Genomic DNA, 19,402 nt, shown 5'->3' with positions numbered 1-19,402 from the left:
TGTAAAAGTTAACGACGACGGAAGCCGGACGCAAAGTGATGGGAAAAGCTCACTTGGCCCTTCGGGCCAGGTGAGCTAAAAATCGATTTTTTTTTTCAAGCAGTCACTGAACCATGAAAATGAGATCAATGATAATGGACATATAACAGATAGAAACTTTTTATTATAAGCAATAAGGTACCTGCAAACAAAGTAAGGAGCATCCAGTTCTTTTTCCGTTTGAAAACTTTATTCAAAAAGTTTACACTGCTGCCGGATAGTAATTTTTATGTCTCCCATACTGGAACTTTCCCCCCAAGGTGAGACAAACATAATTAATCAGGAAGTTTATTGTAATAGTGAGGATAATATTCTGATCTCATTGTTCAGAAATTCATGGGCTACAATTTCATAATGTTGTGGTTTATCAAAACGTTATCCAGCTGGTTAACATACAGACAAAGGAGATATGGTTAATGATATGAGGTCTAATAACTTTAAGACAAACTATCTATGTTGTTCTGTTACACCACTGTCCAGGGTAAGGGGGAGGGTTAGGATCCCACTAACATGTTTTACCCTACCACATTATGTATGTATGTGTCTGTCCTGTAATTCAGTAATTGTCATTTGTTGATGTGTTACATATTTGTTTTTTCGTTAATTTTTTGTACATAAATTAGGCTTTAAGTTTTCTCTTAAATTGTGTTACATTTGTCATTTCAGGGCGTTTTATAACTGACTTTGCTGTATATACTTTGCTCATTGTTGAAGGCCATTCAGTGACCTATAGTCATTAATTTCTGGGTCATTTGATCTCTTGTGGAGAATTGTCTCATTTGAAATCATAACACATCATATTTTTTATATCTAAACCAAAGAACAATCATTTTTGCCTTGATTGACGAAGTCAAAAAACGAGACATATGTATGCTGTTTCTTGCGACGGCGGCATCAACAATGTATTAGTTTGTGATTAGATCTAATTATAGTGAACCACTAGTGGTAAGTCAAAGATATTTGGTATACAGTTGTATTAATATTGGCACATCTCATTACCATAGAAATTGCAATTTTAATTTCAACATTTGCAATTGAGACATATCTCTGTGATAACAGTTTTCATTTTTAGACTTTAGTGTACAATACCTTTTGTTCTCAATGTCCTTCAATACTTGTAATGAAAGATATAGTAAGAGAATCAAGTTGTCTATTATGGTTGATAAGAAATACAACTTGAAAAATCTCATATTTTAATGATTAAAACAAAAAAAATCAATAACAGTGAATATACAAAATATAATATCAACCTCTTATTACACTTACGAAATTGTTAGGTTAATCATCTTTGGTAACATTTAATAGTATTAAAAGAATACATTATGCTGTAGCAAATAATCACCCATGAAAATAAAATTTCAAATCTCCTCTACATATATATAATATAAATTTAACACAAAACAGAAATACTATAAACATAATATATATTTTAAATGTGAAAATTACAGATTACCAGTGATATATGACTAGAAAGACAGCTAGTGTAGACACATAATAATGAAATAGTATAGGAAATGTGCGGAAATGTGCAAGCATACAAAACATCATATCAAAAACTTACAACAAAATTTAGCAAGTTAAAATATCTAAAATAGTTGTCAGATCACTTTGTAGTTACAAAGGTTTAAATTTACTTTGATAAATGAAACGTTCTGCTTAAGAGATTCAATGGTTCTGTTTGGGGTATCAATCTAAAAAAAGAGTCTCTAACAAAAAAGTTCCCACCCAGAAAACACAGGTCCAAGTCCTCAGACCAACACTAACTTAGATCACTGTCGCATCAACTTTCTTATCATCTACTTTTAATTATTTAAATGAAAATATAACATTATAACATAACTGAAAAATAATTTGTGTAAAAATAATATAATAACAATTTAATGTAAATGTGTTTGTGCTAATAAATATTTTCTATTGTCTATAATACTAACCAGGTACATTGCAGGGCACAGCTTTATACAACTGCAGAGGTTGAACCCTGAACAGTTGGGGCAAGTATGGACACAACATTCAAGCTTGATACAGCTCTGAATTTGGGTTGTGATCAAATTTTTGACATAAAATGGGTTTCTTACACAAAACAAATGTCAAGATCTTACAAATCTATTGCACAATATTGCGCAATTAAAGACTTCTTCTTTAAAACTTTTCCAAAATTTGAAATTTGAGAAATTTGGGGGGGACAAAATGAAAACTACTACCACCCCCTTTTTTGCAATACGTACAAAACTGACATTCCATTATACATAATTAACAAGTAGTGTAAGGGAGGTAGATCTGATAATACCCCAACATTGTATGTTAAATGTTTTTGAATTACCTCCCTTACACTGCTTTTAAATTGTAATAATTGTCCATTGACCAGAAAAACCTAGTTTTTCCCCTTTTTATGTCCCTAATTCCAAAAAAATTTGAGCCATAACCCCCAAAATCAATACTAATTATCCCTTCATACTATGGAAACTCGTGGAATAATTCAGAGAAATTCATACACTTAAACACAAGTTATTGTTTGAAAGCTACAAAAATACTTATTTTGTGCCCCATTTTTGGCCCCTAATTCCAAAACTATTGGGACCATAACCCCCACAATCAATCCCAACCTTTCTTTTGTGGTATTCAACCTTCTGGTAAAAATTTATAAAATTCCATTGACTAAAACTAAATTTATAGTCCGTCAACTAAATGCGTCTTCAGACGGTGCAGACGACGACATGCGCATCATACAACGCAAACATTTTTTTGCAGTCGTATTAAAAGGGGTTTGTCATTGTTTAAAAATGCCGATTTGTTGCATTTTTAGCCTTTGCTTTTCTGTATTATTTAAAACAACAAACTACATTTAAATAATTCATGGTCATGTAAATAATTAAGTGTTATTTGATGCACAATGCTTTTGTTTGTCCAACAAAACATAACACAACTCTTCCATGTTTGGTGGTCCCTCCATTTTATTGATCTATCATCTGATTTTATATACTTGTGAAAATATTCATTTAAGTTAATGCATTTCTAGTTTGACCTTGACATTCATTTGTCCTTGACCTACATTTCTCCACATTTGATTTTATGAAAGACTTCTGATAACATCTGATTACACATGGCAGCGTAAGGATTCATGGCCACCACCTGCTGCTTGGCAAACTGTCCTCCTAAAGAGGCTGCATGTTTAAAATCTTCTAGAGATTCTTCATCCATACCTGGATCAAAATAAGTTGAATTATAGATAGTAATTAAGAATGAAATATAATTACTGTAAATTTGGAAATTATCGCATGCATTTATTATTGTTATTTTGTCATTTTAGAATTAAATGCAATTTTAATTATTATGATTTTCAGAAAAATCCTGTTAAATTCATATACTTTCTGAATTTACAGTAAATTAAATGCAACATTTCTAAATTATAATATTTTATATTTTTTTATGAGACATGATGATGCATTGCAAATTCATTTTTATAGTTGGAGCATAAGACAAATCTTAACAACAAACACAAAGGATGGTTGTTGCCCAGTCTGGTTCCTATTGACCCAGTAGTTTCAGATTAGAGGTTGCATTTCTGTAAAGATGGACAAAGCAATTTCCCATAGGAACTCCCTTTTCCGCTTTTAAACTGTGCCACTTTTACTATAAAGTTTTGAAAAAAAAATGTATTCTAGAACGGAAAGTTCATATGCACTCCTTTTTTATTCAAAGGACAATCCATACATGAAGGGCTGTCTGGCATATTTTCAACATTTTGATGCCCCAAATTTCTAAGAGTTTGAACTTATTTTTCATGGGATACCAATAATCATGAAATTAGTGGGTACAGGTGAACCACAAAATTAAATGTACAACGAATAACAATTTTTTTATAGGCTTGTATGCAGGTTCCCGCAAAACCATGAAACCAAATATCCACGAATGTGTAAGTTTTCCTCAATCCTCAACCAGGTGCTCCGCAGGGCGCAGCTTTATACGACCGCAGAGGTCGAACCCTGAACAGTTGGGGCAAGTATGGACAAAACATTCAAGCATGATACAGCTCTGAATTTGGATTGTGATCAAATTTTTGACATTACATGTTTTTTTTTTACACAAAACAAATGCCAAGATTTTACAAATCAATTAAAGATTTCTTCTTCAAACTTTTTAAATCTAAAATTAAATAGTTGACACAGCATAGGTTTCTGACACAGAATGAATGTGGTCTAATGAACTTAAAAGGTTTTTTTGCCTTTGAGCAAATCACTATGCTGTTGAATATTAATCCTCTCAAAAAAATGTTTGAAGAAATTTTCTTTTTATTTATGAAATCTGAAATGAGAAAAATTTAACCCCCCCCCTTTTTTTTCACATCCCCCTTTCCCTTTTTCAAAACTGATATCAATTCAAATTTCTAATGGAGTTTGCAACAATAACTACTCATTTAAATACATCATAAAATATTAAGATGTAAAAAAACTGCTTGTTATCACTGAATGGTAAAGATTATTTAAATTTATCAGTTGGTAGTAAAAAGTGTATATACATTGTATATTGTATATAACAAAGATTTAAGTTGATTCTGGACAAAGAAAGATAACTCCAATTAAAAAAAATTCTTGCTATTGCACAAATAGGATATTTCTTGCTTACTATTCTGGACAAAGAAAGATAACTCTAATTAAAAAAAATTTTGCTATTTCACAATATTGTGCAATTAGATATTTCTTGCCATTGCACAACACTGTGCAATTGAAAAGACTTGCTATTGCACAATACTTAATATAATAATTTTAGATCCTGATTTGGACCAACTTGAAAACTGGGCCCATAATCAAAAATCTAAGTACATGTTTAGATTCAGCATATCAAAGAGGCCCAAGAATTCAGTTTTTGTTAAAATCAAACTTAGTTTAATTTTGGACCCTTTGGACTTTAATGTAGAATTTGAAATTTGAAAACAGGACCAAAAATGAAGAATCTACATACACAATTCGATTTGGCATATCAAAGAACCCCAAGGATTCAATTTTTGATGAAATCAAACAAAGTTTAATTTTGGACCCTTAAAACTGGACCAAAAAAACTTCAATAATCAAGAATCTAAGTACATTTTTAGATTCAACATATCAAAGAACCCAACCAATTCATTTTTTGTCAAAATCAAACTAAGTTTAATTTTGGACCCTTTGGACCTTAATGTAGACCAATTTGAAAAGGGACCAAAAGTTGAGAATCTACATATACTGTTAGATTCGGCATATCAAAGAACCCCAATTATTCAATTTTGATGAAATCAAACAAAGTTTAATTTTGGACCCTTTGGGCCCCTTTTTCCTAAACTGTTGGGACCAAAACTCCCAAAATCTATACCAACCTTCCTTTTATGGTCATAAGCGTTGTGTTTAAATTTCATAGATTTGTATTTACTTATACTAACATTATAGTGCGAAAACCAAGAAAAATGCTTATTTGGGTCCCTTTTTGGCCCCTAATTCCTAATCTGTTGGGTCCTAAACTCCCAAAATAAATACCAACCTTCCTTTTGTGGTCATAAACATTGTGTTTAAATTTCATAGATTTCCATTTACTTAACCTAAGGTTATTGTGCAAAAACCAAGAAAAATGCTTATTTGGGCCCTTTATTGGCCCCTTATTCCTAAACTATTGAAACCAAAACTCCCAAAATCAATCCTAATCTTTCTTTTGTGGTCATAAACCTTGTGTCAAAATTTCATAGATTTCTATTAACTTAAACTAAAGTTATGGTGCGAAAACCAAGAAAATGCTTATTTGGGCCCTTTTTGGCCCCTTATTCCTAAAATGTTGGGACCAAAACTCCCAAAATCAATACCAACCTTCCTTTTATGGTCATAAACCTTGTGTTAAAATTTCATAGATTTCTATTCACTTTTACTAAAGTTAGAGTGCGAAAACTAAAAGTATTCGGACGCCGGACGACGACGACGACGACGACGACGACGCAGACGCCAACGTGATAGCAATATACGACGAAAATTTTTTCAAAATTTGCGGTCGTATAAAAATTGATACCCACAAAAATAAATGAATAATCCACAGTATACTAAAAGTCTGCACTACCTCTAACCTCACTTTAGGTTTTTCTCAAAATACAATTCAACCACCTACCATGTACATTTACACTTGTAACATTCCCAAGTTATGTCTCTATGAGAAGAAAAATTGAGATCATATCTGGGAAACAGTACAAAAACAAAACAAATTATCTATGAATTTCATGTATCTAACAAAAAGAGGCATGGTTTGTGAAACAGCTGCATTTTAGAAGATTTTTGTAATTAATTACCTTCTAGCTTGTAGATAAGTCCTCTCTGTGTAAAGGCCTGACAAGCCACCTGACCATGTCCATTACTTAAATCAATAGCTTTATTACCCAGTTTTATTTACCTTCTAGTTTGTAGATAAGTCCTCTCTGTGTAAAGGCCTGACAAGCCACCTGACCATGTCCATTACTTAAATCAATAGATTTATTACCCAGTTTTATTTACCTTCTAGTTTGTAGATAAGTCCTCTCTGTGTAAAGGCCTGACAAGCCACCTGACCATGTCCAGTTTTATTTACCTTCTAGTTAGTAGAAAGTCCTCTCTGTGTATAGGCCTGACAAACCACCTGACCATGTCCATTACTTAAATCAATAGCTTTAGTACCCAGTTTTATTTACCTTCTAGTTTCCTCTGTGTGTATAGGTCTGACAAGCCACCTGATCATGTCCATTACTTAAATCAATAGCTTTATTACCCAGTTTTATTTACCTTCTAGTTTGTAGATAAGTCCTCTCTGTGTAAAGGCCTGACAAGCCACCTGACCATGTCCATTACTTAAATCAATAGCTTTAGTACCCAGTTTTATTTACCTTCTAGTTTGTAGAAAGTCCTCTCTGTGTATAGGCCTGACAAACCACCTGACCATGTCCATTACTTAAATCAATAGCTTTAGTACCCAGTTTTATTTACCTTCTAGTTTGTAGAAAGTCCTCTCTGTGTATAGGCCTGACAAACCACCTGACCATGTCCATTACTTAAATCAATAGCTTTATTACCCAGTTTTATTTACCTTCTAGTTTGTAGATAAGTCCTCTCTGTGTATAGGCCTGACAAGCCACCTGACCACGTCCATTACTTAAATCAATAGCTTTATTCAAATCATCTATGGCACCTGAAACAAGTTCAAATTCATATTTATTGAAAAGAATAAGAATAAAAAACATAATGCTAGTGATATTGTCACTCTTTTAGTGAATATATGTGCATATTGTTTGACTCAATAAAAGTTCCAACAAAACCCTTGTTACTATAAACATGAAATATACAAAAGTTAGAAATGAAAAGAAAGGAACTATATATAATATATTTTATAGTAAGTCTTTACCAGTTGTTTAATTGTGTTTTAGGTTCTCCCTCTACAAAATCTATTTCAATATCATCTGAGGTAAAGATTAGAGAACTTAAACGTTTATCGACATTCATATGTCTTTTCTCCTGCACATGCAAATAATAGCTCCTTTTATCTTTGGGACTTATGCCATATTCCTATTACTGCATTAGATTCAAGTAGTTTTTTATGTCTAAGGTTTCTCTAAACTTGGCAGATTTCTTTCTGTATATTAAATTATACCTACCTTCAACATCTCCTTTAAGTCTTAGTGCCTGTGCCCTATTATTATATCCAGATGCCCTCCTTGGTAATACATTAATGGCCTTAGAGAAGAGGTCCAGTGACTTGTGGAGGTCTGTATAAATTATACCTACCTTCAACATCTCCTTTAAGTCTGAGTGCCTGTGCCCTATTATTATATCCAGATGCCCTCCTTGGTAATACACTAATGGCCTTAGAGAAGAGGTCCAGTGACTTGTGGAGGTCTCCAGTTTCAGCAGCCTTTACTCCATCTGCTTCAAGAATCTTTACTTGTTTTATTTCTGCAGTTTCAACTTCCTCTGTAAAATTAACAGACTGACACTAATCACCTGGTTTTTAACACCATAGTTCACACAATTAACAGTAAATATGAAGACATAGGGGCCAGCTGAAGGACGCCTCCGGGTGCGGGAATTTCTCGCTACATTGAAGACCTGTTGGTGACCCTCTGCTGTTGTTTTTTATTTGGTCGGGTTGTTGTCTCTTTGACACATTCCCCATTTCCATTCTCAATTTTATGTAACCCTAACCATACACAAATAGTCAGACTCTGAGCCATCATTTTTGCTTTTACCCTGCTAGTAGAAACACAAAACCCCCAAACGCAAGATCAGCATGCCATCATGAGATCACTTAAGCAGTAACTGTCATGACTGTACATGTGCTTTAGAATGTTGATCTGTTGTCAGAAAAATCAAAAAAGCTATTTAAAGTGCTTTCAATCTACCTCTCACCTTAGGGTCAGGACAGAATCTTATTAACTATTGGTGCCTTTTGTTTCCCAGCGATACAAAATTTAGCATATAGCTATGAATAATAAGTACCAATAGGAACCCATACATATATATCAGCTATTTCAGTGTGCTCACTTTTTTTAGTGTAAGCAAATTGCCTAAAATTACTAGTTTAAATGAAAAAGATTAAGCGTATTAGCTGTCTGGTAACTAATCCAGCCAACAGGAAACGCTACTAGAAGGGTTGAGAACGCATAGATATGACATCAGATGACACTAGCAGAGCGGTTTGTGTTCGTACCGGCAGACAAGGCAGCCAATAATGTAGTAGTGGTGTGACGCATATACTACAGGGAAGTTCTTCAAAACAAAATTATCAATTCCTCTACATTCAGGTCAGTGCGCACCACAGAGAGTCAAATCATTAACAAGCATACCACTGCCACTACCCAGCTTAAAGCATCTTCCGAACATTTGAAAGTCCCTACCATGTACATGTACTGGTTACCGAAATTACACAAAGAAACATTTAAATTCCATTTCATCTCCGCTTTGAGTAAGTGTTCTACTACTAATCTATCAGTGCTTCTAACTACCTCCCTTACTACTATTAAAGAACTGGTTAACTTTTGTAATAAAGCTTATCAAAATAATGGTATTAATTATTTTTGGAGTGTTAAAAATTCTTTAGAGGTTTTAGATAAAATACATGCTTTCGATGGTCCTTACAATTCTGTTGACAGTTATGATTTTTCTACTCTGTACACTACACTTCCACACAATCTTATAAAGAAAAAGTTTTTGTATTTGATAAAATGGTTTTTCGAAAAATCTCATTGTAATTTTATTTGCTGTAACCCGTTTAAAGTCTTTTTATGTAACGAAAAAGGAAAGTATGCTAGATACACTTACTGGAAATGTGAGGATATGATTGAAGCTTTAAATTTTCTGTTAGATAACATTTATGTACATTTCAGCGATAAAGTGTATCGTCAGGTAGTAGGTATTCCTATGGGCACTAACTGTGCCCCTTTAATAGCAGATTTATTTCTATATTGCTATGAATCTCAGTTTATGACCAAACTCAGTTAAAACCCATCATTGTTATATTTGGTTGATACATTCATAAATACCTACCGTTATCTGGATGATATTTTTTCGTTAAATAATCCAGAGTTCTCTAAATATACTTCAGAAATTTACCCAAAAGAACTTACTTTAACTAAATCTAACATAAACAGTAGCAGTTGTCCTTTTCTAGATTTAGACATTTCAATTTCAAACCGGAAACTTCATACTAAAATTTACGACAAAAGAGACGATTTTTCATTTCCTATTGTTAATTTTTCTTTTTTAGACGGAGATATGCCTTTGGCTCCATCATACAGTGTTTATATATCCCAACTTGTTCCGTTTGCCTGTGTGTGTTCTGATGTCATAGATTTTAACGAACGTTATCAATGCATCACTGGGATATTGTTGTGGCAGGGATTTCGATACCATAAATTGCTTAAAACTTTTACTTTTTCTTTCATAGATACAAAGATTTGATTAGTAAATTTGGAAATACCTTTAGAAAACTTATTAAAAATGGTATTCCACATCCTAAATTTTATGGTAATATTGTACTTAAAGCGAGGAAATCACTATGTCACGGTATGTGATCCTTGTAAACTCATTGGATCTTTAAACAAACTTATAAGTAATGAAGTAAGGGTTATCGTACCAATATTGTAATTAGATCTCTGAATATAGTTTACATTGGCACTAATATCGATTTTGTCATTAGTAAATTAAAACATAACTAAATTGTATCTTCTTTTGAGGTGGGATGTATAGAGACACAGACACGTCAATTTTTATCTCTACAGAAGGGAGAAGGTTTGGATCCATTAAAAAGTTTAATCCCGCTGCAAATATTTGCACCTGTCCTAAGTCAGGAATCTGATGTACAGTAGTTGTCGTTTGATTATGTAATTTATACATGTTTTTCGTTTCTCGTTTTAAAAATCTATTAGACCGTTGGTTTTCCCGTTTGAATGGTTTTACACTAGTAATTTTGGGGCCCTTTATAGCTTGTTGTTCGGTGTGAGCCAAGGCTCTGTGGCATGTTGAAGGCCGTACATTGACCTATAATGGTTTACTTTTTTTTTTTAAATTGTTATTTGGATGGAGAGTTGAGCAAGGCAGATTCTCAGTTCAACTGGGACAGATTTCCAAAAAGCAATAAGGTGAATGATCTACTGCCTGGACATTGATGATTAAGAGGCATTCAAGACCAACCATATCTATTTTGAATGACACATTTTTATTTCAACATACATCTATGTATTCATGTGATTATTCAACAGACTCTTTATACTTTATGCTGCATTACCCATATACATTTGTAGATTGATAGCGTTTTATGCCCCATTTATGGGTATTATGTTTTCTGGTCTGTGCGTCAGTTCTGTCGTCTGTCCATCTATTCCTCTTCATGTAAAAGTTTTTTGGTCAAGTGAAGTTGAAGTCCAGTGAACTTGAAACTTGGTACACATGCATGTTCCCTATGATATGATCTTTCTTATTTTAATGCCAAATAATAAGTGATTTTATCCCAGTTTCACGGTGAACTCTTGTCGGTATCTGGATGATTCGTTCCAACTCTGATTCGTTCCAACAAATTCGTCCCAAGTTGCTTGGTCAATTCGTTCCAACTTTTTCAAAAACTGGTCAGTTCGTTCCAACTTATTCAAGAACAATTTTAAACAATATCAGAGACATATAATATGTATTATATGTCTCTGACAATATTAACCATTTTAATAGCCTTATTAGTTTAATTTTTGAGGCTGTACTTATATAAAATGTATATAAATACTTATCTAAAAAAAAAATCTATGGTTTATTTATTGGGAGGAAAGATATATTTTACTCAGTTTCCTGTACAAAACCGAAAAAAGTAACTTCAAAGAAACTAAAAAACAAAAGTATGGGCTTGGAGGTGTGGAATTATGATACATATTTTTGATAGGTCAGCGTCTTTCAAACCAATGAAAAACAAGTTTGAAACATAGATGTTCTAAAAGATTCCTAATTCCGTATATTATTTTTATATTCCATCATGGAATCTTCGTGTGTTTTGGTGTCATCGTTTTGTTCATAAATACTAAAGGATACAAACCTTAAACTTATTTTGCATAAGACATTTAGATTATCCCGAAATATGATACAAGTTGACCGGAAAAAGGAAAAAAACAAAACAAAGACAACCCGGCCAAAAATTGTATGACTAAATAAACAAATATTGTACACATAAATCTGCGTTTTTCAAAATCGAACCATAAAACCCTTCAAAGTTATTATTGAAAAACGATCTTTTATATGAAATATATATAAAAAAAAATTGACAAGAAATTGTCGATTTTTACCGTGTACTGTAGGTTGATTCACACAAATACAGTGATATACGGACATATAGTCTACATTATAAAAAAAAGTTGGAACAAATTGTTAATAATGGCTATTTCAAAAAAAATGATGCCAAAGTGTGACAAACATGGTAAAAAATTAAGTCATTGCTAATCTTTTTTCTATCATTTTTCTTTAATCCAGAGACATTCAAGTTTTCAAAACTACCAAGGGTTAATGCAAAATAATAAAAACAAAAATTTTAACAACATTTTACTCATAAGAATTCAGCCATTTTTCAAAGGAGACAACAAAATAATAATATCAACTGACAAACATAAATAAGAATATAAATATCAATGTAATTTTTTTGTTTGTTGCAATAAAGGTCCTAAATGATTTTCCTGCAATTTTTTTTTTACTTATAAACAGTTATTTTTTTTTTAAATATGTAAATTTCACCAATTTTTAGTGTATTCTTTAATACATGTAATATCTTATTTCAAAAGTTTGTATATCTCTTTGAAAAATTTTTTAATTTTATATAAAAAGTATAAGGAAGCAAACATATATGATCTAATTACATCCTCTGAAAATTTCACAACAATTGCTTCAGTCAATTCTAAGTTTTCTTCATTTAAAAAATACAAACATGTGTTTTTTATCCTTTTGTTACACTCCTGACATATTTTTTTCAGTAACTGTAAGACTGTTTTTTAATGGAATGTTTAGAAAATCAGCAATGATATCTATTTTAAATTTACAATCTCACAAATAAATAAATTTATTAGATATTTGATTACATATTTTTTTAATTTCTGAGCAAAGAGCAAACATTTAACATGTTTAATGAGAATTACACTTTAATTTTTAAGAATCTTTGGTGAATAGTGTGCAGAAAAATCACTTTTACAAGACAGATCGGCTTTCTCATTACATTGTAAAGATGTTACAATTATTTTAATAAAGAATCATGTTGAATTTTGTTATAGATAAGCTACATCAGAAACTTGTCAGGAGTGTAACAAATGTTACACTCCTGACCATAATTTATTGCTACCATATTTTAACCTGAAACTGACCTGAAATCATGTAGAGTCTTTATATTTCACATATTATTTTAGTGCAAATTAAGAACAGGTTAAAAAAAAATATATACTTCTTACATATTTACAAATTTTGCTAATTGTCTATTTAAAAAAAAGATGGCTTTCCTTTAAACCTTGTTCAGTCTCTTGTTTGATACTATATATATGCTGTTTTTATGTCAGATAATGTATTATGATAAGTTTGTTCGTACTACCAAAGATGGTAGCAGTATGTGCTCTGTATATTAATCAAAGAGCTGATAGCTCTGAAGTGGAAGAAGGTGAATAAAAGGTTACTTGAATTACCATAAAAGCAGCCCCACTAACCCAGGCTGCTTTGTTCCATTATCGTTATAATGTATTTTTTTTCTTGAAACAAGAAAAGGTCATAAGTACATGGATTTCCCATCCGTACAATCATTTTCTATGTTCAGTTGACTATGAAAATTAGGTAAAATCTTTAATTTGGCAGTAAAATTAAGAAGATCATATCATAAGGAACACATGTGTACTAAGTTTCAAGTTGATTGGATTTCAACTTCATCAAAAACTACCTCGACCCTAAACTTTATAACCAGAAGCAGGACGGACGGACAGACTAGAAAACATATTGCCCACAAATGGAGCTTAAAAAAGTAAGGCTCGTTACATACCCGCCAACTTTTGAAAGTTCCCAATTCCCATATGGGTTTTTCCTGCACAAATTTTTTTTTAAAGGTTACAATTTTTAGCGATGTATTTTGCACGATCTTGATCATTGTTGATTGTCTAGAAAAAGTGTCATATTTGTATGATTAACTTACATGCCTTTTTCTTAAGTCTGTTTGCATGATTCTAGTTTTAATTCGGTAGAAAAAATATACATGAAGCTAGCAGACCAGGGTTTATTTTCCAGAGTAAGAATATTAGATGCTTGTTGAAATTTCCAATTTTAAATTATGCACAAAGATGGACCTTTAACAGGTTGGGAACAACACTCCAAATGAGATTAACCTAACTGGAAGATCAGTATAACCCACTGTAAAAATGAGCACCAAAAAAGTCATTTATATTCATATTATTTGATGAAACTTTACCCAAAGAACTATGCATCTATAAAGTACTGAATAGTCAAAACATGTCAAAAGAATTTTCTGTTGTTTCTAAACTTATATCTTTTTTAATAATTTGACCCCTCATTTAGAAAAGTTGTTCCAAATATGAATTTTCCCACTTTTGAGTTTAATAAAAATCTTCAAAATATACTTTATTTTTTTTCAACAGTAAAATGACCCCTTGTTTTAGGGACAGTCCCTCATTTAAGGGACACCACTCATAATTGGGGTGGGGGTGGGGTGGAGGGTCCCAACCTAAATACAAAAATAAAATATGTTACAACCAGTATTATGTCAATAAATTGTCAATAAATTAGTGAAAAAATACTATTTACTATCTTTATCATGTTTTTGGTAGTACAGTAGACTCCGGCCAATGGGATACCCAGATTGTCAGCTAAAAATATCTGATTACCCGATATATTCAATAAGACGATGAATGTATATTCATTAAATATTCTACAATAATGAGTAGATCTATTGCTTAATATGTGAAAGGGCTGTAGGATTGATGGAGTGATTTTTATCAATAACATCACCACGATGTTTGTGAAATAAAATTATCAGCTGATTATGTAGCTAATGAATAAATTTGTTTCCACTTGCAGTTTTTAAATCCTATATTTATTAAAATCAATTAAATGTCCTGAAGTATTTATGTAAATTATTATCTTCCATCCATAGTTTGTCTTTACTTGTTTAGTAAACAAATTATTTACATTTTCACACAGGTAAACTAATTTGGCTATAAATAGATTAAAGCATGTCTGTGTAGAATCTCTTATCAAAAATCGTAATTGTTATAATTTTATTTCTTTAAATAATCAAATTTAAATTTATGAAAATATTCATGATTGATAAAATAGTATTGCTTGAAGTTTACGCTTTCAGAGACTATTTATGTTTAGGTCATGGTTCTTCACATAGTTGTAAACAAACCAATATGGCCGACACATGTGATTACCTCTGCACATGTGAAAAAAATATTTCTGACAAAAGTCAGATTTCTCTTGTCAAAAGGAATTTATATTTATATTGCAATACATTCTTCAGAAGGAGGTACATTGAGTTTCAATTATATTTCTTTTTCTATGAGCTTAGATTTTAATCATATTCTCCAAACAGCAACGTATTGCTCTTGTCAACTGAGTCTTGAATAATTTTATAAATAGATTCAACCCATTTGGAGTAGAAGGGCATCTAATTCACATGACAAAGGAAAACAATGAATTAAGACAACAGTTTAATAAGAAATATATCCTTTTTATTTACAAAAAAACAAAATCTTCTTGTCTGCAGGATTGCAAATTCGTAACTTCAAGGGCGAACTTGTAAACAGGGCGAGTTGTCCCGATACCAAATTCACGCATGCGTAATACAAATATCTACAGTTAAAACATCCTGTGACAAGTAAACAAATAACGTTCATGTGGATGAGATGAAATCTGATAATTTACATAAATAAAAGGGTCATATTTACGATAGTGATTGTTTTTCAATCCTAATTTACAAATTAAATGATACAGATGCCTAACAGTGGCGGATTCAGAGGGGGGCGTAGAGGGCGTACGCCCCCCCTTTGCTCGCACATATGATTAATCAGACTTTGCCATTTCCTTTGTACCTTAATTAGTACTCTAGTATTTAATTTTTATGCGACAATTCTTTACTTAGAAAGATATATTTTGCTGAAATTTACTGATTATCAAAGTCATGTGATTCCCTACGGTGGAGTCGACCAGTGCGTCTCTCTGTCAAATTACAGTAACACAATGCTCAGGCTGAGTGAGGATGACAATCATGACACCTTCATAGCAACGAAGTATTGACTTCTATTTCACTATACTACCAAACAGAAAGTAATACTCTATAGACTCTCACTCCACAGCAAAAGAGTCATCTAACTACGAAAAGCCCCAAACGCCCCAGCCTATTTTAAAATAACATAGCTGAATAATGATCCCTGGGGCAGTCGTTTTAAGCTCTAGATAGTCGTAATTAAGTACGAACCAATGGATTTAAGGAGACAGTCTTAGATATTTGAGAGAAAAAAAATGACTCTGATTTTTGCCGTAATGTCTAACCGGAATGTCTGTTTCGCCGAACTGATATATGGAATACTTTTTTTCAAGACCAGACTGCAACCTGCCTGCTGGGTGTGACCTTTATGAAAAATGTTGGCCGTACCTGGATTGAAAACAAAAATCTTGTCCACCTTTTTGCTATTAGAAATGAATATTTCCAACAGAATTGTATGGCATTAAATGAACATGATGAATAAAACGGGCATATTTTTTTGTGGCAGGGGTTTTAATGTCTGACCCGAATGTTCTTATATGATAGACAAAAAATAGGGAGAATACAGCATCGAAAATGTCCAACCCTAAACACCTTTACAGCAACTACAAAATATGCCCCACGCCATGAACGGTTTTTAAAAAAAGTGCATATTACTTTATTTTATGTTTTAGCCCAAAAAAGGGCCCAAAAAAAATTTTCGCCTCGCTCCGCTCGGCAATCTTTAAAAATTTCGCCCCCCCTTTCCAAAATCCTGGATCCGCCCCTGCCTAATCATGTGTAAAAATCGGTGTCAGGAATCTTAAGTTGTTATGAAATTGTAATACACGAAACGAATGCGGCATACGGAGGCTCAATGCCAAAGGTCAGCCCCTTAAGTCTTCAGAGACTTGACGTCTTCTTCCACTAAAAATTGTCCAAAAATGTACCAAAAAATGTCAGGAGTGTAACGCTTTAAAAGGTTTAAGTGTAACATTCATGTCATTTTTTATAGAAACAATGTTGTTATTATTGGTTTTCTTTTCTGGAATTTGAGTATGAACACCATCTGCTGCATATTTTAAGTAACAAACATGCCATTATTATGGCCTTTATTGCTTGTTTATGCTCAATACTTGTATGTCAGGACTGTAACACATTTAAACAAGCTAGTTCAATTGCAATTTTAGTTAAAAAATTTCAAAAGTAATGATGTAGACTTGTATTCTGTCTTAAGCTGAGGTGTAGTAATGTCATTTTATAATAATTGTCAGCTTGTTTTTCTTCCAATAACTTACCTTTGCTAATAAGATTGAAATAAGGCATTTTTTTGTGTTACACTCCTGACATTGAAGTATTGAGCATACAAAAGCAATGAAGGCCATAATAATGGCATGTTTGTTACTGATAAACTGTAACAGGTAATGTTCACTGAAATTCAAGAAAAAACAACAACTATAACAACATTGTTTCTAAAAAAAATACATCTTAACCCAGTTGTTACACTCCTGACAGACCTGGGTAGTCCTCTTATGTAACCATAATATTCCAGTAGTAGAACTTCAGGGTCAACTGGATGCACCTGTGCCAAGCTATGATACTAAACAAAAAAAATAAACCGTGCAAGATGTACAGAAACATGTTATTTCACCTACAAAGACATTTTCTGGCAGCATATTGACTTTTACTAACATTTTTTTTTTTACACAAACTTATTTGACTTACCTTATGTGGCTCATAAAAATGTAAATATATGGAAGAATTGAACAAGAAATCATAGTCAAGATATAATAGTTGGATGAAAGATATTGTTTGGTATTGTATCTGCCCTTATTTATTCTATATCATCAATGAATGCACATGCTTTCTTCTAAATGTCACACTAAAAGCGTTACACTCCTGACATTTTGAGGTACAATTTTGGACAATATTTTTTAAACAGAGCACATACTGCTATTATCTTTGGTAGTTAGGACCAACTAATCATAATACATTATCTGACCTAAAAACATTACAGATATAGTATCATACAAGAGACTGACAAAGGTTTAAAGGAAAGGCATCATTTTTTTTGAAATAGAAATCAGTTAGAACAAATTGCTTAGTCCGATTAATAATATGAACAAAAAAGAACAGTAGAAAATTCAATAAAAAAAAAAATTCGGGAAAATTTCCCGAATTTTTCATTGTACTAATGAACTCAAAATCGTTCAAATTTTTTTTGTCGTGTTTTGAAATCCCGGACCGGTGCAGAAATGTACAATGTACTTCCTTTTTCCAGTCTCGTTTGTATGAAACTTTGAGTAAAATATATATTTATCAGTCTAGTATAAAATAGGAAGGAAAGCGCAATACCAATTTCATTTTTAATACATCCTTGATATGAAAAAACGTTACCTGATGATAGCGTTTCTTTGTTTACATTGCATATGACATCATAATTTAAATAACGTCACAACTAAAATCCGTAACAACAGAACCAAAATCGGAAACGTTACGGTATTTCCGTCTCTTTTTTTTAACAAATACTTAAGTTACAAAAAAATAATTCATACAGACTTCGTCCCCATTTACAGGTAATGCCTGCCTCATATTAAACTAAATCAGTTGGAACGAATTGACAATTGACTTTGTACGAATTGTCCGAATTGTCCAAATCTGGAACGAACTGGCTTGGAACGAATCGGACTTGGAACGAATAGGGCTCTTCACGGTTAGTTCGGCCATATTGGATAGGGGGCAGATTTTCATAATAGAGGTAAAAATGGTGTGAAAAATACGGGAAAACATCATTAAAACAGAGCTGTTGCTTGGAAACACACATAGGATTTCCCACACTTTCATACCATTTCCACCTCCTTCCAAAAAATCTGCCCCCTATCCAAATATGGCCGAACTAACCGTGAAGAGCCCTATTGACTAGCATGCCTCTTGTCTCTTGATGATTATCATACCTTCAGTAGGTGTTGTGTCTTTATTGTCTTCAACTACATCACCGTATGGTAAGTTTGGATTAAACAATCTGTCCAAAACCTCTTTATCATGTTCAGAAATTCGCGTATTATCAAACGACATTTCAAGATCGTCACAACAGGGGAATAGGAGTAAAGGGAAATGAACGTCAGATTCAATGTCTTCTTCTCTTACATGTAGTAGATTCCTCCGTTACCGGAACACCCGTATTACACGATTCGTTCGACAACTGGTAGAGCAATCTACATGTTTGTTAGGTACTCCAACCAATTATTTTTCGTGAAGGGTGGTAGTTTTTTTTATGTTTGATTCTTAATATCTGGCAGTTTCAGAAAGTTCATTTTGTTTTAACATTTTAAAATTAGAAAGATTTGAATTTTTTGCTTTATAAAATTTTAAACTGCAATTTAAAAAAAAAATTAGTGCTTCATATATATGTTTTGGTATCTTGCTGCAATAGCATATACATGTATCTTGCATTGCAAGATACATGTATATGCTATTGCTTTCGAGTTAATTTTTGGTGCTGTTTTTTATTATTTATTTTGCATGCTGCATGCATGCCTTGTTTTATTTGTTTTATATTCGGTGAAAAGCTCATTTATTTAGAGCTTATGTTTTTACTGTTTGTCAATATGCAGAATCCAAATAAAGTTTT

At 32.3% G+C, this 19,402-nt stretch overlaps 1 protein-coding gene across 1 annotated transcript; it reads right to left on the bottom strand.

Annotated features, from left to right (window-relative positions):
• Positions 1-1,219: 1,219 nt before the first annotated feature.
• Positions 1,220-18,893, bottom strand: LOC143056943 (tetratricopeptide repeat protein 36-like). The gene is made up of 4 exons (XM_076230155.1): positions 18,726-18,893; positions 7,800-7,985; positions 7,105-7,206; positions 1,220-3,239 (listed from the first exon to the last, which is right to left on the bottom strand). The coding sequence occupies exons 1-4, from the start codon at positions 18,844-18,846 to the stop codon at positions 3,085-3,087; spliced, it is 564 nt and encodes a 187-aa protein (XP_076086270.1). The 5' UTR covers positions 18,847-18,893; the 3' UTR covers positions 1,220-3,084.
• Between the last annotated feature and the right edge of the window lie 509 nt (positions 18,894-19,402).

This window comes from Mytilus galloprovincialis, chromosome 13 (genome assembly GCF_965363235.1).
Source record: "Mytilus galloprovincialis chromosome 13, xbMytGall1.hap1.1, whole genome shotgun sequence".
NCBI classification, from domain to species: Eukaryota; Metazoa; Mollusca; class Bivalvia; order Mytilida; family Mytilidae; genus Mytilus; species Mytilus galloprovincialis.
Note: the sequence above shows the minus strand (reverse complement) of the source record. Positions and strands in the feature narration are given on the sequence as shown.